General features: G+C 47.8%; 4 protein-coding genes across 4 annotated transcripts; 2 read left to right on the top strand and 2 right to left on the bottom strand.

Moving 5' to 3' along the window:
- Positions 1-84: 84 nt before the first annotated feature.
- Positions 85-1,100, bottom strand: BBK36DRAFT_1168720 (coenzyme F420-dependent NADP oxidoreductase; the record flags this gene model as incomplete). Its single annotated transcript, XM_024895216.1, has 3 exons — positions 85-114; positions 286-379; positions 511-1,100. 3 exons carry the CDS (start codon positions 1,098-1,100, stop codon positions 85-87), a joined length of 714 nt encoding a protein of 237 aa, XP_024749410.1.
- An 808-nt stretch (positions 1,101-1,908) lies between these two features.
- BBK36DRAFT_1119443 (MFS general substrate transporter) lies at positions 1,909-3,682 on the top strand (the record flags this gene model as incomplete). The annotated part of the gene is made up of 4 exons (XM_024890591.1): positions 1,909-2,519; positions 2,590-3,016; positions 3,097-3,301; positions 3,384-3,682. 4 exons carry the CDS (start codon positions 1,909-1,911, stop codon positions 3,680-3,682), a joined length of 1,542 nt encoding a protein of 513 aa, XP_024749409.1.
- Positions 3,683-4,039: 357 nt separating this feature from the next.
- On the bottom strand, positions 4,040-5,298 carry BBK36DRAFT_1119086 (Clavaminate synthase-like protein; the record flags this gene model as incomplete). Its single annotated transcript, XM_024890549.1, has 4 exons — positions 4,040-4,374; positions 4,493-4,820; positions 4,917-5,078; positions 5,140-5,298. 4 exons carry the CDS (start codon positions 5,296-5,298, stop codon positions 4,040-4,042), a joined length of 984 nt encoding a protein of 327 aa, XP_024749408.1.
- Positions 5,299-6,459: 1,161 nt separating this feature from the next.
- On the top strand, positions 6,460-23,110 carry BBK36DRAFT_1118665 (acetyl-CoA synthetase-like protein; the record flags this gene model as incomplete). The annotated part of the gene is made up of 6 exons (XM_024890498.1): positions 6,460-7,067; positions 7,161-12,911; positions 12,945-19,057; positions 19,130-20,212; positions 20,287-21,217; positions 21,418-23,110. The coding sequence occupies 6 exons, from the start codon at positions 6,460-6,462 to the stop codon at positions 23,108-23,110; spliced, it is 16,179 nt and encodes a 5,392-aa protein (XP_024749407.1).
- Between the last annotated feature and the right edge of the window lie 2,564 nt (positions 23,111-25,674).

Raw genomic sequence — 25,674 nt, 5'->3', positions numbered from 1 at the left:
CTAGAGTTTTCGGCTTCACGGCACGGGCGTGCACTCTGCTGCATACCTTTGGGGGTAATGCAGTCCCCCGTCGTTGTTACGCCCTCAGCCAACATTTGCCATATCCCAGTTTGCCTGTAGGCTTTTTTCAACGGCTTCATGAACGATTTTTGGAAAGCCATTTGCCGCGAGATGGCTGATGGCTTTCTCTGTACTTCCTCCTGGTACACATACGTCTTTCCTCAGATCGTGTATAGATCTGTCAATACCTTGCGATAACAGACCAGAGCCGACGCAAGACTGAACGATCAAACTCCTTGCCATGTCTTTGGACAAGCCATGAGATACCGCAACAGAGATCATGGACTCGATGAGATAGTAAAAGTGTGCTGGAGCGGAACTTGGACGAGTTAGCAGATGTACACAAAGGGTTATTGAAAGCAGCTTGTAACACGGCTGATATAGCTTTTGCTCCTGATCTGGCCAAAGGGCTATGGGGGAACAGGAAGTGAGCTATTAATGGTTACATACCCTGATATTGCTGCTACAACATCAAGCAAGGATTCCTTTGGAAGGATGCTGATTGCTGGCGAAACTGCGCGGAAAACTGTGGCCACAAGCTCTATCCGGGGGAGCGCGCTTTCGCTTGGGAACAAAGCGGTTGCCCCTTGGCGACACATGACGGGTGTATTAGGCATAGATCTCACAACTGGGGTTTCCTTTGGAAGCCAGCTCTGGACCTGGGCCACTGAAATCCCGGGGCACATTGTAACAACGGTAGGTCTCGATGTCACATCCAGAGTTTCGACGATGCCAGCCAACTCCAGACAAACCTGTGGCACATCTATCGGCAGAGTACAAATGAAGACAACGTGTGTGTCGGGGCGTTTTGAAGCGGCTGTACTCCATATGGCGGCATCTAGATTGTTGTTTGAAACAGTTGCCAGAGGGAATCTTGCTCTCAACTCCCTGACTTGCTCCTGCCGACGCGCTGTGACGGAGATTTTGCAATCATCTTTCCAGCTACTACTTGTTGAATAAATCCCACGTATAAGAGCCTGGGCAAGACAACCGCCGCCTATGAACGTGAGCCGGCTAGGCGCTGACGTACTTGGTTCCATATCTGGTAGCTGTTATGGCTCGATAATCAAAGCAAATGTGCTCTTGTAACTGGGTGCAGAGCAGCTGTGAGGGATGAATAGGTCAAAGCTAGGAGATAATCTTCATTGCAATATTGGACAAGCGATCACTGAAAACAGTAAGTATATGAACACTGTTCCTCTTTTGAACTTATTATAGCCGGGTGGGATATCAACTAACGATTCTTAATAAAGTCACAACCTCAGATACAACCCAGACCTTGCACTAGGCTGTATGTCAAGAAAGGAGTCAAAAGGGAAATAAGAAGGACGCCCCTCTGATTCTGAACCTCGGATTCGGGTCATTCTTCTTACATAACGCCAATGCAGGAGAAGTTCGTTTCTGGTCTAGGATACGACCGTTAATCAGGTACGATGTATGATTACGAATTGCTGCTACTACATGGGGTGCTTCCCCGGAGAATCGAAAATAGATCTAAATCCGCACTTGCTCCCTTTGCCTCCAATTCATCAAACTCGGCATTTACAAAGGTTCCATCACTGCTCGCCCGGAAACATCACGCCAATGCACCTCCCTAATGCAGTGTAAGCTGGTTCCCTGTCTCCTTATCTTAGTATTACGAATCCGTAGTGGAGCGCGAGGGATCTCACTAGTATCGGTCTAGTTTATAGAGGCGGATCTCCCACAAACGGACGAACCACGACAGAAATGTGTAAGAAGAGTAAGCGCGGCTAATGTCGATATCATTGCCTACAAAAGGAAACAAGAAAAGGAAGGATCTTCTTCACTGTTCGAGGCAGTGATGCAACGTTAAGACAACGTTTAACAATGCCCTCGCCAGATGAGGACGCAGAGGCTTCGCCACTCATTCAGGAACCCCAAGAACACATACACACCCAGGATGACCAGCAGCGCACATACGGGCTCGGCTGGGGCAAGGACGCTCTCCGAAATGTCGGTTTGGCTGCAGCTTTTCTCGTCTTATATGCATTTGCGGACATTCTGAAGTACATCTCCACAGTTCGGCTGATTGAACTGGGAATTTGTCGTGAGCACTATCTCCAGAATGGTCCCGGGTCTGACGATAATGATTATCACAAAAACATCCCGGAAATCCTCTGCAAACTACCGAGCATTCAACAGCAACTCGCCCACTTGCGGGGCTACTTGGGAACCCTGGAAGCAATTGTCGGCCTGGTCTTTACGCTCCCATATGGCCTGCTTATTGACCACTTGGGCGAACGCTTAGTCGCCGGGATCAATGTGGTAGGATATCTGCTCTCATGTGCGTGGATCATCATTGTGTGTTACTGCTGGCAATTGCTCCCCATCCGAAGCGTCGTGTTGGCACCGCTGTTCAGGGTAATCGGTGGTGGATCTCCAATTCTTTCGTCAATTATCTACTCAATCGCAGCGAAGAGCACTCCACATGCAAGCCGGTAAGTTAGCTCCTCGCACCGATGGGTCAGCATCTTGATATGGGGACATCGGGGCTCATGCCAGCAACAGATCCTTGTGCTTCTTCTTCTTCATGGCGGTACAGCTCATCACTGAAATCATATCAATCACGATTGCTGCGGAGCTACTTGACCGTGAGCTCTTGTTTACGCCGATGCTGCTGAATTTTCCCGTCGGCCTTCTATGCTTGGCCACGCTTTGCATAATCCGTCCCGGCGCCGCTCATCCGTCTACACGACAAACGCAAGGTTCCGCATACGAGCCAGACAGACTGGCAGAGGGAGAACCAGCAGCAAAAATCCTCGAGGCGACGACTGACAGCCTTCTTCGAAAGAGCAGTCACATCCTCTCTGAACTCCTACACGACTGGAATGTGATTGCGCTGCTGGTGACAGTCCCGGTAGCCAAGCTCGTAAACCCTATCACCGAGCTAATGCTTCAGTATATTCCCAAGAAGTTCGATTTGCCACTTGCATCAGTGAGTACTATATACTCCCTGCGCATCTAGTACAAAATACATCGCGGCTGGTTGAGCTGTCTTCTGACTGTTGAGGCCAGGCTAGTCGCGCCTTGTCCATTCAAGCAGCGGAAAGCTTGATCGTGCTTGCCGCCATTCTGCCAATCCTCAAGAATGTCAGCCAAGGCAAGTTTCATGCCGTACCCGCAAAGGTGGACCTCTTCATTGCTCGATATGGCTTCATCGCTATGAGTCTCGGCTGCCTCATAATGGCGTTATCCCAAGCCTTGGGGGGCTTTGTCTTGGGTACGTATATTTTACGAAGCGATATGTCGTTCTCCCAGCGTAATTTGTCAGTAATTTACACCCACTGACATGATTGCCACAGGGTTATTAGTGTTCACGCTGGGCTGCGGCGCACGGCCAGCCTTGCAGTCCCTTCTAACTGATTTGGCCAGGCGTGAGCACATATCTATTCTCTACGCTGTTATTGCCGTTTGTGATGGCATAGGATCAGCCTCCGGTGCGTTCATACTCAACCAATCCTTTGCAATGGCGCTTGGATGGGATAGCCAGCTGTATCTCGGATTCCCATTCATTATTGGCATAGCGTGCTATGTCTTCGGCTTCATTGCATCCATGTCCGTGGGGCTTACAGGAACTACTGGAATGATTCCACAGACTTAGACATGGGTATCAGGGAAGTAGAACTTGTAAAGAAGACAGCAGTACTACTACACACAGCAGTACTACTACACAGCAGGATGGAGAATTGACTATTTGACAAATACCTACTTGTACTTCAACTTTGCTTACCTACCGTCAATAGTATTTACCCTATACACAGACAAATCTGTATTTTGTATACAAGGTTACTCTGAGATACGTGTGTTTACATACACTTGGTATCTTCACGACCGCTAATTGTGTTTTCCAAAAATGATCTGCTGTTCGTGCCTAGTTTAGTACTGGATGGTATGGCAAGACGGCTTCTGGTGAACGCTTCAATCTCCTATTCCATACCTAAGTAAGTTGCACAAAAAGCTAATACGTTCCTGATATTCTCATTTGTTGAAACTCGCCGGCGGTCATATATGACACACCTTCTGCCCTTGCCCCTGCGTCTTGCAGTAAAGGACGCAAACTCGCTGATCGATTGGGCTTGGCGAAGTAGGCGATGGAGTAGCGTTCGTCAACCACATCATCCTCTGAATCCGCCGTCTTACCTGCGTTACCCGAAGCAGGTAAATGCACGCGATGTCTCGCGCTACGCAAACCGGTCCACAAGTGCAGGCAGTCTCCGACATTGAGAATGCACTCATATCGTCCTCCACTCGCGATATCAACAAACTTCCCACTTCCGGACGGCAACTCCACTTCTAGAACATAACTGTTAGCAGCTGCCAGATGGGGACTAGGAGCTGGTGAGATGACGGCGCTTGGGAGATGGAGGATTTGCGCCGCCTGTGAAGCAAGAGGGTGGAACATGATCCTTACGCAATCCACCGACGTCGTCCTGGAATAATAAAGTAATGGTACCGAAATCAGTGTGAGCGGCAATGCGAGTTGAGTGGGAAAAATCACCACGTGGCACGGTAGGATAATGGGTCAAGCGTAGCTCGTTGGCTTGTTCCGTGTGAAGCTGGCTCAAAGTTTGCTCGGGGAGCGCCAGCCCAATGGAGATGGCTTTCAGGATGGACAGTTGAGCGCGATAGCAGGTTGAGAAGAAGGATGTGAAAGCCGGTTGAAACGCGTCGTGCACACCGGGGGGCGGCCATATATTGTCATAGAGCGCATCTTCTTGGGACCCAATGTCGTAAGACTCCTAATCGACCGGGTTGCTCATCAGCTCGAAGCATGCGAAAGCCGCGTACACTGAAGCCGTACACTGAAGCCCCCGACTTGCAATGGGCAAGCAAACCTTCATGTCTTTGAGCAGAGGCCTTGCTATGCATGTGCCGTGATTTGAGATGGCTGAGACGTTCTCAATGCCGAATGCACTGTAACCTCTGTGGGGGTTGGCTGTGGGAGGGTGGGGAGATTTCAACTTCTCGCTCAAGGGTAGTTGGAAAAAAACTCGGCTCTGGTGAATGGTTAGCAGCGTGCGCGCATTGCACTGGTGGACACAAAAAGCATTGCTCAACTATTTCGAAGGCTCTGTCAATGTCTCCCAGCGGAATGCCAACGTTGACCAATCGAGCGAAACCAAATTGCTTCAGGTTCGACACCAGTTGACTGCAAAGCCCCTCCCTCTCAGCGGCATTATCGCTGTGAAAGACGGAGAAATCGAGCTGCTGGAACATGATTTGGTGTGTGATAGATAACTGAATGTTCGTCAGGCACTCGCAGCGTGCCGTCCCAGTATCCCTGATAGTAATACTGCTATGCTCGTTGTCATCATCCCATCATATCAAGTCGGTATTTAACATGCGGGAGCTCTCATGGCCCCGGGGGTGGGAAGAAGGGGGGGTGTTTGTCAGAGTGATCAAAGTCGCGCCATGGCGCCGGGACGGCTCGGAACTATGTGGTGGGAGGGTTTATAGCCTGGGCTGTTGAACGATCTTTTGGTAACTCCACACACAATTACGGGGAAACAATCTGCTAGATCTCCATACAACTTCAGGGAGCACCTAGTATACGAGGTGGAATTGGTCACAGAAATTGCAGATTTGCCCAGAGTTGCTTGCCCATGTCCGCCAGCTACTGCATGGTCTTTTTACGATTCACGGAGAATCTTCTACATACGGGAATGGCCCATCGAGAGAGCTAAGATACTTGCATCGAGGGAATCAATTACTCTGTAACCGCCTGCAATAGTTGTACTGTGTAGTTCTCCACTGTCAGGCTCACCGCAAGGTGGGAATAGGTACTGACAGATGTGTGTGAGATGCGGAAGGAAGGTATGCTATATTATACTTGTACCTTACCTATGTTGAATGGCTCAAAGGCAGAAGGAGGTGCTCCATAGTAAGCGCAAGCGCAAGAATCCTACCATTCTAGAGCCGATAAAACGAGGAACGACTAAAAGCAGGCGATCCTGTATCCAGAAACTACCTGATGTATAGTAGTCTGAAGGAAATTAGAGACCCAAGCCCACTCTTCTAGAGAGCATTTTGTTCAGAAGAACAACATTCAGCATCGTGATCTTATCCTCTACATTATTCCCTTTCCATGTCGTGTTACCAGGCCAGTGGACATTGCGAAAAGCACGAGCTGATACTGCGCAGTTGGTTCGCGAAAATTACAATCAGGAAGCAAACAGTTGCAACCCTCCACTCGACAGCTCTGCAGATTCCGGGGACGGAGCGATTAAATCCAACGCTGGCTTGATTGCCTGCCGGTGGTGGAGTGTTTGTTTGTTTCCTGGTGTAAAAGTCTCGCCTCTTCGAACGTGTCACCCGCACCGAGAAGGCAACTCAAGGTGACGACTGTTGATAATGTCTGCACCGTCGACCATGTCTGAAATGCCACACCTTGATGGCTCCGCCAACATCATCGCGGATGAACGACCCGTGCCCGTCGACTCCGGCGGCGCTTCTGCCTCACAACAAGATCTTGACCAGATTTGGAGTTGGAATGCTTCGATACCACCTCCTATACAAGGCTGCGTCCACCATCTCATTGCAGACGTAGCTCAGAGTCAGCCTGACGCTCCGGCGGTTTGCGGATGGGATGGAGACTTTACCTATTCACAGCTGCACATTTTGGCCAACGAAGTCGCCCAGCGCATTCTCCAGTCCGGCATTGAGCCAAAGTCAAGAATACCGATATTGTTTCCTAAATCAAAATGGACTTGCGTCGCCATGCTGGGCGTCATCAACGCAGGCTGCAGCGCAATTGCGCTTGATGGCACCCAGCCTGATACAAGGCTACGATCAATTGTCCACCAGTCTCAACCCAGAATCATCATTGCATCAGCAACATTTGCTTCTAGAGCGTCTCTACTGGCAAATGTGCAAGTGCTCCAACTCGATGACGACTTATTGGATGTCTTAGTGCTCCCAAGAGAGGAGGAGTCGCCCGCGCTGCCTGCTGTCTCACCATCTGATACTGTCTATATTTCCTTTACTTCGTAAGTGAAGCCGCACCGTCTTTGCCGCTGTCTTCTTTAGCGCAATACCGCTTTTCATCTCCCCGATTCCAAATTGACCTTATTCACATACAGAGGAACTACGGGTCAGCCGAAAGGCGCATGCATTAGCCATTCAAATGTCAGAAGCACCGTTCACTACCAAGGCAAGGAGCTTGGGTTTCATCGAGGATCTCGCGTATATGACTTTGCACCCTATTCATTCGACGTGGCATGGAGCAATTTTCTCCACACGTTATGTGCGGGAGGCTGCCTTTGCGTTGCTGCGGAGCAAGATATGGTGAACGACCTTTCATCTTCAATCGCGAATTTCAGCGCGACCTTGATCAACATCACGCCAACTATTTTGCGAACAATAAGTACAATACCTCCAACACTGGAGACTGTACTTTTGAGTGGCGAAATGCCGTATCGTCAAAATGTGACTGATTGGGCTGGGCGAGTGAGGCTGCTTAACACATATGGGCCTACCGAATGTACATTCAAATGCGCCTTCTCCGTCTTGAGCAAGGACCTGAAAAGTCGCCCTGACATTGGGGTAGGAGTCGGGTTTTCTACGTGGGTCGTCCACCCCGATGACAGCAATTGCCTTGTCTCTGTAGGGTCTGTTGGCGAACTGTATCTCGAAGGCCCGATGGTCGGCCAGGGATATTTGTCGGACCAAGCAAAGACGGCGGCAGCATTTATCAGTGACCCTACGTGGCTAGCTGCTGGAAGCAACAAGCATCCCGGCCGGCGTGGCAGACTTTACAAGACTGGTGACCTTGTGAAATACAGATCTGACGGCAAACTACTGTTCGTGGGCCGGAAGGATGCGTCGCAGCTGAAAATCAGGGGCCAAAGGGTCGAAATTGGCGACGTTGAGCATCATGTGCGGGCTTGCCTAGACGACTCTCCTCCCATCATCGTTGATGTGATACAACCTCGGCGAAGCGAGACATCCACCTTGGTCTTGTTTGTCTTAACCAAAGACACCGATGCTGGACAGGTCAAGCAGAGGCTAGACGTCCTCGCAGACGGGTTAAGGGACGTGCTGCCAGCCTTCATGATCCCTAGCGTCTACCTGCCGATTGATGATATACCCGTTGCCTCGACTGGGAAGGTGGACCGTCGCGCGTTGCGCCAAATGGGGAGCTCTCTGTCGTGGAACGAGATCGTTGCGTGGCAATCAAGGCTTTTGTCGACTGGGGACTATTCTAAACCTTCCACTGACAGGGAGAAACAGCTTAGCAGGATATGGGCAGATGTCTTAAACTTAGACGCAGGACTTATCAGCACAACTGATCGTTTCCTTCGCCTTGGAGGGGACTCGGTAGCTGCAATGCGTGTAGTTGCAAAAGCTCGAGAAAGTGGCTTCTCGTTGACTGTTGCAGACATTTTCACCGGCTCAACCCTCGGTGATCTCGCTCAGATGACCCTGAACCGGCCCATAACTGTTGGCATTGACATCATCAAGCCGTTCTCCATGCTGACTGGGGCAAGGAGCGCTACAGATATCTGCGAGGAGATTGCAGACCTATGTGGCATTGACACGACTCAGATTGAGGACGTGTTCCCATGCACGCCTCTGCAGGAAGGTCTACTGGCAATGACGAACAAAGTCGACAGCACAATGAGCATGGATTACGTTTCCCGAACTGCTTTTGATTTACCAAAAACCATCAACATTGGGCAGCTACAGAAGGCATGGGGTAGTACCGTCACATGTACACCGATTCTACGAACAAGGATCGTGGACGTATCTGGAGAGGGACTTGTACAAGTCATCGTTACGGACAAGAATACGCAGCTTCGGCAGTTTCGGGATATCGATAACTTCATGGGCGTCGCAGAGACCATGGGCTTAGGGGCTCCCCTTTGCCGAGCAGGCTTGATAAAGGGCGAGCCGTTTCGTCTCGTCCTTGAAATGCATCACGCAATTTTTGACGGATGGTGTATAGCGCTTATACTGAATTCCCTAGAGGCTTACTATCAGCAGGGAGGGAAAAGGGTACAGCCCCTTGAACCCTTTCAACCATTCATCAAGCACGTGCTGTCTTCAAACTGCCAAGAAGCGTCAGACTTCTGGAGATCACAGTTCTCCAATTTGGATGCCACCATTTTCCCAGCTCCAGGATATGTGCCAGAGGAGAAGCTTGATATAAGTCATCGCGTCACCAGACTGCAGTGGCCACGCACCGGCATTACACCGTCATCGATCATACATTCGGCACTTGTACTACTTCTCGCGTCGTATACCAACTCCAACGATGTCAAGTATGGAGTTACTGTAAGCGGCAGACAAGCGCCCGTTCCTGGCATAGAACGCATTGCCGGTCCTACAATTGCCACGATTCCTGTGCGAACCAAGTTTCAGTGGGACTATACTGCAGAGAATCTCCTGCAACAAATACAACAGCACGCCGTTGAGCTCTCGGTCTATGAACAGTTTGGTCTCCAGCGTATTCACCGTGCCCAGGGCGAAAATGAAGACGCAAGCCAATTCCAAGTCCTCCTCGTTATCCAACCCGCTACGCGAGAAACGGGCGAAGAAAAAGATGGCCTGTTTTCCCAACCAAAGAGCATAATTGTTAGGCCCAACATGGAGGTCTCGATGACTTCGTTCAGCCTGGTTGCTAAAGACGGACAAGATGAAAGCCTGGGCGGCTATAACTCGTATGCATTGCTGATTATTTGTCATCTAGATGGCTCGGGAGTAACGCTCAAGATGAACTATGATTCAGGCGCCATCAAAGAGACGCAAGCCCATCATTTTGCCCATCAGTTCGAGCACTTGCTCAGACAACTCTGCACCGAACAACCGGCCAAGATTACGTTGCGCGATATTTCCGCCAGCAGCGAGCGCGATGTCCAGCAGCTATGGGAATGGAACACGACTTCGTCGGAGCCATCCGATGAACTGGTAACAGACATGATAGACCAGCAGATTCTATGCCGCCCAAACGCCACCGCCATTTCGGCGGGAGATAGACAATTCACCTATCGACAGTTAGAGAGTACTTCAAACCGTCTGGCGTCCCGTCTCCAGGCAGAAGGTGTCAGTCCCGGTTCTATTGTCGTACTAAGCTTCGAGAAATCGCCATGGATGGTTGTATGCATGATATCCGCCCTCAAAATGGGAGCAATCGTGCTGCCAATGTCTGCACCCCTGTCAAGCAATCGGGCACAGGCTGTCGTCGACAAGCTACAGCCTGCCATCGCAATCGTGGCAGACTCGTCTGATGCATCTCGGTTCCAGGGGCTCATACCAGCCCTGCTTCTCACTGAGCTGACTGAAACTGGCGATGAGGAGTGGCATCGAGTATTATTGCCGCGGGAGAGCCGCCCTTCGGACCCCGCCCTCATACTCTTCACCTCTGGCTCAACTGGCACGCCCAAGCCGATCTTATGGAGCCACAGGACTCTGTCCACAAACATCCAGGCAGCCATCAATTCTTTCAACATTACTGCCAGTAGCAGGGTGTTCCAGTTCGCTGGCTACGAGTTCGATGTCAGTACGGTGGAATCGCTTGCAACATTAGCGGTAGGAGGATGTTTGTGCGTTCCGTCCGAGTCAGACAGGACGAACCGACTCGCCGGAGCGATTAATGATGCAAGGTCAAACTGGCTATGTCTGACGCCTTCTGTGTCTGAAAGTCTCGGTCCCGACGAAGTGCCCTTGTTGAAAACCTTGGTTTTTGCAGGTGAAAAGCTGCAGCGCAAGGCTGCGTTCAGGTGGGCGCAAAAGCTCGACTCTGTATATAATTGGTACGGGCCAGCGGAGGCCTCCGTTGCAACGTCATACTTGGTCGATGAGAAGACATGGAAAAACGGTATCGTCGGCACGAGCAAGTTCGGCATCACTTGGCTTGTCGATCCAAAAAACCCTAATATTTTGGCTGCAATCGGTACAATCGCAGAACTATGTATCGAAGGACCAATTCTCGCAAGCTACGCGGGTAAAGATGGACTCAGGTTAAACGAAGAGGCTTTCCTTTCTCCAGTTTGGCTTTGTCGCGACACCCATGAATCAACTCCAGTACGTGGGCGTCTTTATCGAACCGGTGATCTGGTGAAGTATGACGCAGATGGAAGCATTCTCTTTCTCAACCGCAAACAAGACTCACAGAGAAAGATCAGAGGGCAGAGAATAGATCTGAATGAGGTCGAAATGTGCGCCCAAACTTTTCTATCAGTCCGTCGAGACGTGGCAGTGGTGGCTGAAATCATTTCTCCGTCCGACAGCGGCAATGACACCTTGGCTTTGTTTATCAGTCCTACCGGCTCCCTGGATCAGATGGGAGATGTTGCAAACTTCATCAAGCAGGTTGTGCCGGCCGACCAACTAGAGGCGGAAATGGCGAACCACCTCCCGTCCTTCATGATACCTAGGGTCTACATCCCCATCGACCAGATTCCCATGAACCACTCCGGAAAGGCAGATAGGCAGCGGTTGCGCCTTTTTGGGAGTTCTTTAACCCACGAAGAAATAGCATCTATGCAGCCTTTTCGCCGGGAAACACGAAAGCCATCCGGGGCGATGGAAACGAAGCTGCAGCAGTTTTGGTGCCAGATCATAGGCATCGACCGCGATGCCATAGTTGCCAATGACAACTTTTTCCGCCTAGGGGGAGATTCCATTGGGGCCATGCGGCTGGTAGCAACCGCTCGCAAACAAGGCTTGCTGCTGACTGTGGCAGACGTCTTTGAGGCGCCGCAGCTCGAGAAAATGGCACTCAGGATAACGAGCGACAGTACCTCTCCCGAAGAAGAGTTACGCCCATTCTCACTCCTGGGAAATGGCATAGGTGAGGCTGAGAGTCTGTCGTATGCTGCTACGCTGTGCTCAGTCCCGGAAGCCAAAGTTGTTGACATTTACCCATGCACATCGCTCCAGCAAGGCTTACTGGCCCTGGGGGCCAAGAAGCCTGGTCAATACATTTCACGGAGTGTGCTAGGGCTACAAGCTGACGTTGACGCCGATCGACTTCAACGGGCATGGCTGGCTACGGTTCGAAAATTGCCGATACTGAGAACGCGAATCGTCGATTTCCCCGACCAGGGGCTGGTGCAGGTAGTCCTCGAGGATTCCTCTATGCGGTCCGGCCCGGACGTTGATTCTTATGTTCGCAACGATGAACTGGAGCCTATGGGCCTGGGGACAGAATTATGCCGGGCGGCCATTATAGACCGCAACTTTATCTTGACGATACATCACTGCACTTATGACGGCTATTCATTGAAGGTGATCCTTGATGAGATAGAGTCGCAGTATCTTGGCGAGCCTGGATTAACGGTTACACCTTTCCAAAACTTCATCCATCATATCAGTCAAATAAGTTCCCAACAGGCAGCAAGTTTCTGGGAAGGCCAACTTGCCAACTTGGAGCCTCGACAGTTCCCATCTCTGCCATCGTCAGACTACCAGCCGCAGGCGAACGATCATCTTGAGCGTTCCATATCGCTGGAGTGGCCACGCACAGGGACCACGCCGTCGACTATATTACGTTCCTCTTGGGCGCTTTTGGCAGCTCAATACACTTCATCTGCTGATGTGATGTTCGGCCTGACAGTCAGTGGGCGACAAGCAAGCCTAAGGGGCATAGAACACTGCGTTGGCCCGACAATATCGACAGTGCCTATCGCCATTTCGATTGATTGGGACGAGACAGTTGCGTCTTTCCATGAGCGCCTGCAACGCCAAATGATAGAAATCACACCGTATGAGCAGTTCGGCTTACAGAATATTCAACAACTCCGTAATCGCCTGGAGTCCTCATTCCTCCAGACTCTGCTTGTGGTTCAGCCTGTGGCCGAAGGAAAGAGTCTGCACGAAGATAGCCTACTGTTCAAAGCGCGAAGTTACTCATCGAGTCTGAGCACGCAGGGCACTGATCCCTTTAACACGTACGCTCTGATGATCATTTGCGAGCTAGTCGCAGATGGGGTGCACTTACGGATAAGCTTTGACAACAACATCCTGAGCAAGCGGCAAATGGATCGCATGACGAGTCAGTTCGAGACTGTGCTCCGACAGATGTGCTCAGAGGATATGATAGCGGCCAAGCTGGACGCTATTCAGACAGCAAGCAGTGAAGACCTGGACTTCTTCTGGAGCCAAAATCTGGAGCTCCCTGCCAAGACAAGCACGTGTGTTCATGAAATGATATCGCAAGCAGCAGGAGAGTACCCGGATAAGATAGTCATTGATGCCTGGGACGGACGGTTTTCGCACCGGGAACTCGACGACCTATCAACCGCTCTTTGTCGAAAGCTGATGCAGTGCGGAGTTGCGAAAGGCTCCGTCATCGCTCTGTTCTTTGAAAAGTCGAAATGGGTCGCTGTAGCTCAACTTGCTGTTCTTAAAGCAGGTGCCGTGAGTATGTTGCAGTCCGTCAACGTTCCGGACCGTCGACTTGCCACCGTGTTCGAAGTTGCCAAAGTCCAGTTGGCAGTGGTCTCTCCGTCTCTTGTGGACATTATATCTCGGCATGTTCGCTGCTTTACTACCGAAAAGCTCCTGGCAACGCCCGATTCAAGCATACCAATGCGGCTACCAGCAGTCCAAACGAGCGATCCAGCTGCCATCTTGGTCTCGTCTGGCAGCACAGGAGAGCCAAAACAGATACTCTGGAGTCATGAAGCACTTGCTGGAAATGTAAGAGCGCATAGTAAACATCTGTCTATTGACGCATCCTCGCGGATCTTCCAGTTTGCATCATACGACTTTGACGTCGGCACCATCGAAGTCATGTCTGCTCTTGCCAGCTCAGGGTGTGTATGCATTCCGTCGGAATCTCAGAGGCTGGATAGTTTACCAGCCACTATCAGCAGCTTCAAAGTCAACCACATCAACGTCACTCCATCGGCGGCCCGACTTCTTCGTCCTGAAGATGTCCCCTGCCTGTCATCCCTCGTATTCGCTGGCGAGAACCTTACTCGGCAGGACACCGAGAAGTGGAAGGGCAAAAGCCAACGAATCATCAATTGGTACGGACCTGTCGAGTGTTCTGCAGCCGCTTTCTGCGCCGTTGACGACGAAACTTGGAAAAGCGGTGTTATTGCGCGAATTAACTCGAACAATCCCAGTTTCTGCTGGCTCGTTGACCCAAGAAATTGCAACAGGTTAGTGCCTTTCGGCGCGGTCGGCGAGATTGCGCTGGAAGGGCCCGTTTGCGCTGATGGTTATCTTGGGAATCGGACAAGAACCGAGCTTTCATTCTGCAGAGATCCGGGCTTCATGAAATTGGGGCGGAGAACAGAGTATCCAGGAAGATCTGGGCGCATCTATCGTACGGGCGACCTAGCCAAGTATGACGACAATGGCGATCTCATCTTCATGGGTAGGAAAGACTACCAGCTCAAGATTCGTGGTCAACTTGTGGCTCCGCAAGAGGTGGAACAGTCCATACGGCGGTGCATCTCTGATAAGGACAATGTCCAGATAGTAGTCGACGCAGTCGTGCCGAAACACAGCGGCAACCTCACCCTGGTTGCATTCGTCGATGCTCCTACCCAAGATGAAATGGAGAGACTGGTGGCTGGATTAAATGACAAGCTCAAAGCTGTCTTGCCGGCATATGCTATCCCCTCTTACTACATACCAGTTACCGCCATGCCGACGACGCAGACTGGGAAGAGAGACCGCACTCGACTGCTGCAGATTGGCGCCGAGTTCAACCCTCCCCGTGCAGAGTCCGCCAGCACTTGGAAAGAGCCGACGACTGCGGCGGAGCTGAGACTCAGAGAGCTATGGTCACTTGTTCTTGGGATAGACGCCAGGAAGATCTCAGCAAATGATAGCTTTCTCAGATATGGCGATTCCATCCAGGCCATGCGCTTGGTCGGACTTGCCAGTCAGCAAAACTTGTTGTTAACAGTGGCCGGGATCTTTCAGCACCCAGTCTTGTCGCATATGGCAAAGCATCTTCCGACAGAAGACCAGGACTATCACAAGAATATCACCGCCCCTTATACACTCCTTGCTAAAACATCAGCTCTCGAGTTCCTGCGTGGGCAAGCAGCTTTGCTATGCCACATTGCGAAGGAAGATGTCGAAGATCTGTTTCCTTGCACGCCATTACAAGAAGGGCTACTAGCCCTCACCACGAAATGTAAGGGGGACTACACCGGTCGCAACGTTTGGAAACTGAAGCCATCGATCGACATCGCTCGTTTCAAGCGGGCATGGGAACGAGTGGTACTGACGCTGCCTGTTCTACGGACACGTATTGTCGATCTGCCAGGACAAGGCCTGTTACAGGTTATTGTCCGCGAAACCCAGTGCTGGACTGATGCATATAGCATTGAAGAATACCTCCGAGAGGAAGAACAACTTCCCATGGGGCTTGGACTTCCCCTCATGAGATGCGTGTTAATTCCAAGTCGTCAAGAAAGTATCTCGCTTTCTGTCGACAGCTACTTTGCCTTGACGATGCACCATTCCATCTATGATGGTCATGCTGCACCGTTAATATTGGAAGCATTAGAGCACTTCTACCAGGGTGAAGGGTCCTTTATCCACCGTCCCTTTCAAGTCTTTGTCGAGTATATCGGCGCTAGAGACAAGAATGCAGAGGCCAGCTTCTGGAGTGATCAGTTCAAGGACTTGGAGGCTTCGCAGTTTCCTGTCTTACCGTTCCCAACTTACCAGCCACGGACAACTTCTGTTCTATCTCATGCCATCCAGGAAGTATCCTGGAGAAGTGATGACATAACACCTTCCACAGTGGTGCGAACAGCATTCGCCCTCCTATGCTCACAATACTCCAATTCAACGGATGTCGTATTCGGAACAGTTGTGGATGGACGCAAGGCGCCTGTCAAAGGGATTGAGAGACTGGCAGGTCCCACAATTGCCACTGTGCCCATAAGAGCAAAGGTTGATGGTGGAAGCATTATCGAGTTGCTTGAAGCGGTGCAGCGCCAAGCAATTGAGATGATCCCTTACGAACAAACGGGCCTATCCGCAATACGCCTGATCAGCGAGGAAGCGCAGCAAGCGTGCCAATTCCAATCTTTTCTGGTCATACAGCCCCAGGAACAAACGTCGAGGGGCAGCGCGTTGTTTGTTTCCACTAGGGGCCACGATGATCTCGAGATGGGAAATCATCGCTACCATGGATTCGTCTCGTATGCGCTTTCTCTCATCGCCACCCTAGCTGAGGATGAACTGCAATTGGAGTTCTGCTTTGACTCTGCCGCCATCGAGGTCGAAACGGTACAGAGAATGGCAACGAGCTTTCAACAGTTGCTGAAGAAGCTGTGCTCCCATTCTATGGATGCGGCTCCAGCTGGCGAAGTCATGATAGCAACAGATCAAGACCTCAACGAGATATGGGAGTGGAATGCCGATCGGCCGGAAATCATTCCAGCATGCGTCCATCATCTCATCGAAGAGATTGCCCAGGCGCAGCCTGGTGCCACGGCAGTTTCGGCATGGGATGGTGAGTTGAGCTACGAGCTTCTCGACCGCCTCGCCAACGCCGTCGCCTACCGCTTAATTGAGATGGGCGTTGAGCGCAATATGATCGTTCCAGTCTGCTTCGAGAAGTCCAAGTTCGCCATAATAGCGTTTCTGGGTGTTATCCAAGCAGGAGGCGCTGTGCTTCTCCTAGATCCCACCTTACCGGGATCGCGCCTCGACGCTATGATGAAACAAGTGAATCCGAAGCTGGTGGTCACTTCTGCTCTTCAAAGCAAACTCGGTGCTTCCTTTGGTGTGGAAACTCTGATCGTTGGAGGCAGCTCGAGCTTCATTCAAGACGCTATGACTGAAAAGGCTGCCAAACAGCTGCCATATGTTAGCCCCGCTGACTTGCTATATGCTATCTTCACAAGTGGAAGCACCGGCATGCCCAAGGGCTGTCTCATGCAGCACATGAACTTCAGCAGTGCAGTACTTCATCAGCGAAGTGTTCTGAGACTTGGCAACAGCTCGCGTATGTACGACTTTTCATCCTACGCGTTTGACGCCTCGTACTGGAGCGCTTTCCACGTTCTTACCGCTGGTGGAACACTATGTATCCCGAGTGACGAAGAAAGGAAGAATGACCTGACAGGAAGCATCCGGAAGTTTTGTGCCACAGACATCTTTCTCACCCCTTCAACGGCACGTTTGATCGACTCTTCGCAAGCTCCAACGCTACGAAATGTTCATCTAGGAGGGGAAGAAGTCACAAAGGATGACGTTTTACGCTGGCTACCATATGCGAACGTGTTTGTATCCTACGGCCCAGCCGAATGCTCTGCAGGCACCTTATACTATAGCGTGCCGGATCCGATGCCGTCAAGACTGTCCATTGGCAAGCCAGTAGGAGTCGTTGCTTGGATTGTCGATCCGGAATGCAGTGAGCGCTTATCACCAATCGGGACAGTTGGGGAGCTCTATCTGGAGGGGGCTTTGGTTGGCAAAGGCTATTTGGGTGACCAGGAGAAGGCAAAGGGCGCCTTTATCGAAGACCCTGAATGGCTTCGCAACGGAAGTCCGTCAGGAGCTATACCTGGAAGGCGTGGTCGGTTATACAAAACAGGTGATCTTGTGAGATACGACCCTACTGACGGGTCCTTCATCTTTGTTGGGAGAAAAGATACTCAGGTCAAGCTTCGAGGGCAGCGCATTGAGCTCACTGAAGTAGAGCACCATATACGCGACTGCTTGCCTACCAGCCTAGGAGTCCAAACCGCCGTTGCAGAAGTCGTGACGCCCAAGGCCACTGGGAGAACAGCATTGGTCGCGTTTCTGCAGATGGGACCGACCGAGGAGGAAATCAATATCAGGGATACTCTAGATGACTTGGAGTACGATTTGCGACAGCGATTACCAGCATATATGGTGCCCACAGCCTTTATACCTCTGGAATACATCCCACTAAGCTCGAGTGGCAAAACAGATCGGAAGAAGTTGCGTGTCTTGGGGTCCAAGTTGACGCTGGACCACTTTGCATGGCCGGGGGAATCTGCAAGTAGCGGCGATTCGCAGCTTACTGAGTCGGAGTCTTGTCTGCAAGAATTATGGATGGCTGTGCTGGGGGTTTCGGCGGAAAAGATTCGGAAAAGCAGTAGCTTTTTACGACTTGGAGGAGATTCAATATCTGCCATGAGATTGGTCGCTATGGCTCGTACCCAAGGATTCAACCTGACGGTCCGAAACATCCTCGAGGCGGCACGACTCTCTGAAATGGCAAAACTCATGACTTCGACAGAGTCAGCAAACCCCGGGGGTTACGATAAGACACTTGAGCCGTTCTCTTTGTTAAAAAGACCCGACCAGAAAGACCAAACTATCGAGCGTATAGGTAAGCAGTGCGGCATCGATGGCTCGCAGATCGAGGACGTCTTCCCGTGTACCGGAGTCCAGAAATCCCTTCTGTCAATGACGGCGAAGTCAGAAACTTCATATGTCGCCCGATTTTCTTTGCGGCTGAGGGACGATGTTGATATTGAGCGTCTGCAGTTGGCTTGGAAAAGCGTGAGTGAGACGTCGGCGCCTATTCTGCGATATAGAATAGTCGATGCTCCTCAGGAGGGCCTTGTGCAAGTGCAGGTAAGAGAGCCGATGGAGTGGCATACCTATGAGAGCGTCGAGACATACCTTCAGCATGACCAGCGCCACTCAATGGGGCTTGGCAAGCGCCTGACAAGACTCGCGGTTGTCCAAGGCCCCCGGGTTGAAGGGCGTTTCTGTCTCATCACTCAACATCATGCAATCTATGATGGCTACTCCTTGAACCTGCTTCTTTCAGAAGTGTCCAAAGCATATGCCGGTAAAATAAACGACGATCCCGTGGCCCCCTTTCAGCAGTTCATCCAGCATATCATGGAAGTCGATGATGAGGAGGCAAAAAGGTTCTGGAGTGATCAGTTTTCGGAGCTGGAGGCAATCCCATTTCCAACACTACCCCATCAGACCTACCGGCCAAAGGCCGACTGTACCGTGAGGCGCCATATAAAAGACATTGAGTGGCAGAAGGGAGAAGCCACTGCCTCCACCAGTAAGTACTTGATGAGATGACCGCTCTGGTTTTGCCATTCCGGTTCCCATGACTGACATTTGTGCCCGGCAGTAATCCGAGCAGCCTGGTCAATCCTCACAGCTCGCTATACCGATTCGAACGATGTGATCTTCGGGGCAATGGTCACGGGGCGACAGGCTCCGCTGGTCGGCCTCGATCGCATGATTGCGCCTCTCATCAACGCTGTTCCCGTGAGAGTGAAGATCGAGCCAAATGATACTGTGGATAGATTGCTGCAAAGGGTGCAATCTCACGCAATCACTACAATCGCTTTTGAACAAACGGAACTTCTCCATATCCGCAGAATTAATGCAGACACCGAACGCGCAAGCCGCTTTAACACCCTATTGGTGGTACAGCCACCGAGCGAGACGGACTATGCGAATGAGGGTGATGGGCTATTCCAGCACAAGCCTGAAGTAGTCTCTACCCACGATGGCCTCGACGACTTTAATCCTAATGCAGTGATGGTTATGTGTCAGTTGACACAGTCCGATGGCCTCAAGCTAGAGATTAGCTTTGACTCCAAGGTGATGGATGCGCCGCAAATGGATCGAATAGCCCGTCAGCTCGAGCATGTTTTGCGCCAGATTTGCGCCTCGAGTACTCGGAAAGTGGATGATATCGATGTCCTTAGTCCGCAAGACCTCCGAGAATTGTGGGCTTGGAATGGTTCGGTGCCCGCCGCCGTCCAAGACTGCGTTCACGATTTGATTGGGAGAACAATGAAGCGCCAGCCTCAAGCACCAGCCATCTGTTCTTGGGATGGGCACCTATCATACGCAGAGCTCGATAACATGTCACACCGCCTGGCATCTCATTTGATTTCCCTTGGAGTCACGCCAGGCAGCATAATACCTCTCTGCTTCGAAAAGTCCATGTGGTATCCGGTCGCAGCTCTAGGGGCCATGCGGGCTGGCGCGACAGCGATTGCAATGGACTCGACTCAGCCGGAGTCACGACTGAGGTCCATTGTCCAGCAGGTAAGTCCTGCGCTTATACTGTGTTCTATGAGCAATGAAGCGTTGGCGAGCCGCCTCTCCGATGCTGCCGTGGTAGCCGTTGATGGTAGTCGCATTCCGGCGGACGCCTCATACATGCTGCCCAAAGTTCATCCGTCCGACATCTTATACGGTACGTATAGCTCTGTCGCCTCCCTTTTCTTCTAAACAGTAAGCATGCTGACGTTAATAATCCCAAATATGCAGTTGTCTTCACCAGCGGATCGACGGGTGTGCCGAAAGGTATCCTAACAACACATGAAAACTTTGCCTCCGCGGCGATACATCAGCGGGACATCCTGCATATACGCACCGGAACCCGCGTCTTCGACTTTGTGTCATATAGCTTCGATGTCTCCTGGTCCAACCATTTGCAAACATTAATTTGCGGAGGCTGTCTGTGTATTCCTTCGGAGTGGGAGCGCAAGAATGACATTTCGGGTGCTCTCAATAGAATGGAGTGCGATTATGTTTACTTCACGCCATCGGTGGCCCGAGCCTTGGCGCCATCCTCAATGCCAGGCATAAGGACCTTGGCAATGGGGGGAGAGCCGATCCAGGCCTCTGAAGTAGCGAGATGGACTCAGGCGGATACCATCCTGGGAATTTACGGCCCTGCAGAATGCGCTCAAGCACTGTCCTTTGCGTTGCTCGACTCGAAGACACGCAATAATTACGTCGGACATGCGTTCGGTGCGAGGACATGGCTCGTTCAACCAGGCCAACCTGATCGCCTTGCCGCGATTGGCACTGTGGGAGAGCTCATGATAGAGGGGCCAACCGTTAGCAAAGGATATTTCCATGATACCAACAAGACCAAGGCAGCTTATATTCAGGATCCCGCGTGGCTTCTGCGAGGTGGTCGCCACGGGACCCTCTACAAGACCGGCGATCTTTTACGGTACAACTCGGATGGCTCTATGGACTTTGTTGGCCGCAAAGACGGGTTGATCAAGCTTCGTGGACAGCGAATCGAGCTGGCCGAAGTCGAATATCATGTGCGTTGCTGTCTAGACCCCGGCTTGTGCGACGGCATCGCCGCGGAAATCCTCGTCCCGCGAAACAGTCTCAACCCGATCCTAGCCGTTTTCTTCAGTCTTCGAAGAGATGACCCAAGCGAGTCCGAGGACGATTTGCAGTCAAGGTTCAGGCTTATTATTGACGGCCTGGAAGGAAAGTTATGGGATCGTGTCCCACAGTAGTAAGCATTCGCCCCTGGCTCTATCTGCAGTGGTGTTGAAAGAATGGGGTGCAATGCCATGTTGGGGAGAGCATCTGAACCCATCAAGTCGACTCATGCATATCATATATACATATTGACTAACGCTTGCTTTATAGCATGGTACCTGGAGCATATATACATGTTGAGAATATTCCCATGACGACAACGAATAAAACCGATCGCAGAGCGCTGAGAGAACTGGGAAGCAAGCGAACCCTTGAGCAGCTGGCCAGATCACAATCGCGGGGCAAAACGAGCCACATGCCGTCTACTGTAATGGAAAAGAAGTTGCAGGCTTTGTGGTCTTCCGTTCTCGAGATCAATGCCGAAAGTATCACTGCTGACAGCAGCTTCCTTCACATCGGCGGCGAGTCCATTGCCGCGATGCGCTTGGTATCGGCGGCGCGCGAGCAAAATTTGTCCTTGACTGTCGCGGACATATTCAAGGCGCCTCGTCTATCTGAATTGGCGTTACTGGTCGACGAGGTCGTCACAGACGAACTTCCCGAGTCGGCACCGCCGTTCGCTTTTATCAAAACCGACAGCAGTCATGCTTTCATCGAGAAATATGTCAAGCCAGTGCTGGACGTTGTGTATAAATCCGTCAAGAACGTGTTACCCGCGACGGATTTCCAACAGCGCTCAATTCAAGATGCCCTCGAAGATCCGCCAAGCAGATACCCTCACTGGATTTTCGACTTGCCTGTGGACATCGACTTTGTAAGGCTTGAGCGTGCCTGTTTAGAACTTGTGGACTATTTCGACATTCTGCACACCGTTTTTATCCAGGCTCAGGGTCAGTTTTGGCAGGTCTTATTGTCGGGCTTCAGGCCAACATACGATCATGTCGACGCACGCAATGAAGACATATTGACATTCACAAACGGCATTTGCGAGCAGGACCTCAAAAGGCCACGGAGCCTAGGTCAGTCATTCATTCGCTTTATCAGCGTCCAACATTCTTCCGGCAAACACAAACTTGTATTCAGAATCTCGCATGCCCAATTTGATGGTTTCAGTTGGGGATTAGTTCTCCAAACGCTATCATCTATCTATCAGCAGCAGCATATGCCAGCTACGCCGTCCTTTGCTGAGTACATTTCGCTCAAAGAAGCGAAAAAGAAAGAAAGCGAGCTGTACTGGACCTCTAGACTCCGGGGCTCAAAATTCCCAGCATGGAGCTCTATCAGTCCAGCACATGAGACGTATACAACCGACGATAGGCTGACAATAAAGAAGACAATTCCAATACCGAATAGTCAGAACCATGGAGGTTTCACGCCGGCGGTTGTATTCCACGCGGCCTGTGCAATCGTCCTATCACGCCAGTTCGGACAAACGGATCTAGTCTTTGGTCGTCTTGTGACTGGCCGTTCCATGCTACCAAGCCGTCTTCAAAACGTCGTTGGCCCCTGCATGACAGAGGTTCCAGTACGAGTGACCCTAGACTCGAATAGCGCGCTCACAGACGTTGCCTCGCAACTACACAGCCGATTTATCGAGGACTCATTACATGAAGCCGCAGGAATGGTTGAGATTATCAAGAACTGCACTGACTGGCCTGACAATGCAATGGATTTCGGTTGGCGGACTTCATTCCAGCAAGAAGAACAAAGTGATTTCTCATTCCTTGGATCGCGTAGCGCTATCTCATTTTACGAGCGGCCACTGCTTCCCCGCAGCCGTCCGGAGATTTATGCTACACCACGAGGAGGCAGCCTTGATCTTGAATTTGAAGGAAATTGCAAACTTATCTCTAAAGCTGTTATAGAAGACATTTTAACAGAGCTTGAGTATATCTTGCAGTAGAGATATAAAGGTAATAAGCAGTCTTATATATTATAATTAAAGAGGATTTTTACTTATAATTAAGTAATATATAAAAGTATATTATAAGTAAAATATAAAGAAATATAAAGAGAATATTAAAGTAATAGCTAAATACTAAATAAAATATTAAAAAATAATTATAAATAATATAAGAATTAAGATTTTATAAATTATAAAGCTTTTTAAATAAATTATATATTAGCTTTAATATAATAAACTAGTGTCTTTATAATTAGTAAGAACAGTCTTCTTAAAGGATAAACCTAAGGTTTAAGGGTTTATATTAATAAAGAGGTTAAGTTAAATATATTAGCAGTAACTTATTATATAGCTAGTAATACCTTTAGTAAATATCTAAGTTTTAATCTAATTATATATTATAACCTAACCTTATAGTTATAATAGTAGGCCACCTTTAGTAAACAGCACTAGATAAATATTAGGCTATTTAACTAATTAAGAACTACTTAATAAACTTAACTATTAAGTAAATTAAGAATAACTTAATAAACTTAAGGATTAAGTATATTAAGGATATTAAGATAACTAGCTATATAAGAATATATTTATATTACTTATTTAAATAGTTTAAATAAATAGTTATTATTATATAAGTAGTATAGTAATAATAATATAATTAAATTAAAACCTAAATATTTACTAAAGGTATTACTAACTATATAATAAGTTACTACTAATATATTTAACCTAACCTCTTTACTAATATAAACCCTTAAACCTTTAGTTTATCCCTTAAAAAAGACTATTTTTATTAATTATAAAGATATTAATTTATTATATAATAATAACTTTTATTTAGAAGGTTACTTTAGACCCTTAAGTAGTAAAGTATAAGAAAAGTATTATTTATATAAAAAAGTAATAGTAATAAGTTAATATAATAACTTTAATATAATTAGATTTTAAGCAAATAGCTTAAAATATAGCTAAAAACACAGCTCTTTAATAACTTATAACTCTTAAAGCCTTAGTTTAATAAGTAAACTAAGAGTAAGCTTAATAATAAGTTACTATTATAACTTTAAAAGCTTAACTAAACTAGTAGTAAGTATTATTAATTAATAATATATAAGCTTAGTATAATAAAAAATAACTTAAAGAAATTATTAAGCTATTAATACTAGCTATATATAATAAAAATATAAAAAAGACTAAAGTGTTTTTTATAAATATAAAAATATACTTTAAGTATTTCTTAGTAACTATCTTAAATAATAAGATAAAAGTATAAATTACTGCTTCTTAACTTAATAAGGCAGTAATATTATAACTTAACCTTATAGTTATAATAATAGGCCACCTTTAATAAATAGCACTAGATAAATATTAGGCTATTTAACTAATTAAGAACTACTTAATAAACTTAACTATTAAGTAAGTTAAGGATAACTTAATAAACTTAAGGATTAAGTATATTAAGGATATTAAGATAACTAGTTATATAAGGATTTATTTATATTACTTATTTAAATAGTTTAAATAAACAGTTATTATTATATAAGTAGTATAGTAATAATAATATAATTAAATTAAAACCTAGATATTTACTGCTTATATTACTAGCTATATAATAAGTTACTGCTAATATATTTAACCTAACCTTTCTGCTAATATAAACCCTTAAACCTTAAGTTTATCCTTTAAGAAAGACTATTCTTACTAATTATAAAGACACTAGTTTATTATATAATAATAACTCCTATTTAAAAGGTTACCTTAAACCCTTAAGTAGTAAAGTAATAAAGAAGTATTACTTTAAAGTAATAGTTAAAGTAAATATCTTAATATTCTAATAGTAATATTAAATTTAAAGATAAAATAAGTATTTTTAAAGCAGCCTTTTAAAAACAGGAAGAACCTATTACTATAAAAAAACTTATAAAAGAACTTAAGATTTAATAAGGAATTATTAATACTCTTAAAAAATGCCTTAATTAAAAATATAAAAAAAAACTTAAGGAAATTATTAAAGCCTAGCACCTTAAAAAGTTTAATAGCAGCCTATATAAGATTTAATAATTTTTTATAAACCTTAATAACTACTTTAAACTATTTAAGGAAATATTTAATAAGGATAATAATAAAATTAAGTATATTAAAACTTGCTTTACTAAAGCTACTAAAGATTAATTTAAGCTACTTATAAAAGACTATTATAAGTATACTAAAGCTAATTAATAATTAAAAACCTAAGCTACTTTTAAAAACTTTAAAGGTTTTATAAATTAAATTAAAAAAACCCTTAAATTAGTTAATAAAATATATAAAGCTAAGTAAAAACTTTTATATATTAAGTAAAAAGGCGCTTTATTTAAATATACTATTTAGTTTATTTAACTTCTTACTAAAGTTAACTACTTAAAAAAAGCTAAGATAGCATTATATTATAATAGCTTAAAGACTAAAGTTAAAAATAAATTATATAAACTAGATTAACTTAAAACCTTTATAAAATACTTATAAATAGTAATTACTATTAATAACTACTAATATGCTAAAAGGTTAAAAAAATAATAAAAAAA

This window comes from Trichoderma citrinoviride (genome assembly GCF_003025115.1).
Source record: "Trichoderma citrinoviride strain TUCIM 6016 unplaced genomic scaffold BBK36scaffold_7, whole genome shotgun sequence".
In the NCBI taxonomy this organism is placed as follows: domain Eukaryota; kingdom Fungi; phylum Ascomycota; class Sordariomycetes; order Hypocreales; family Hypocreaceae; genus Trichoderma; species Trichoderma citrinoviride.
The sequence above is the reverse complement of the archived record's forward strand: the minus strand, read 5'-3'. Positions and strand labels throughout refer to the sequence as shown.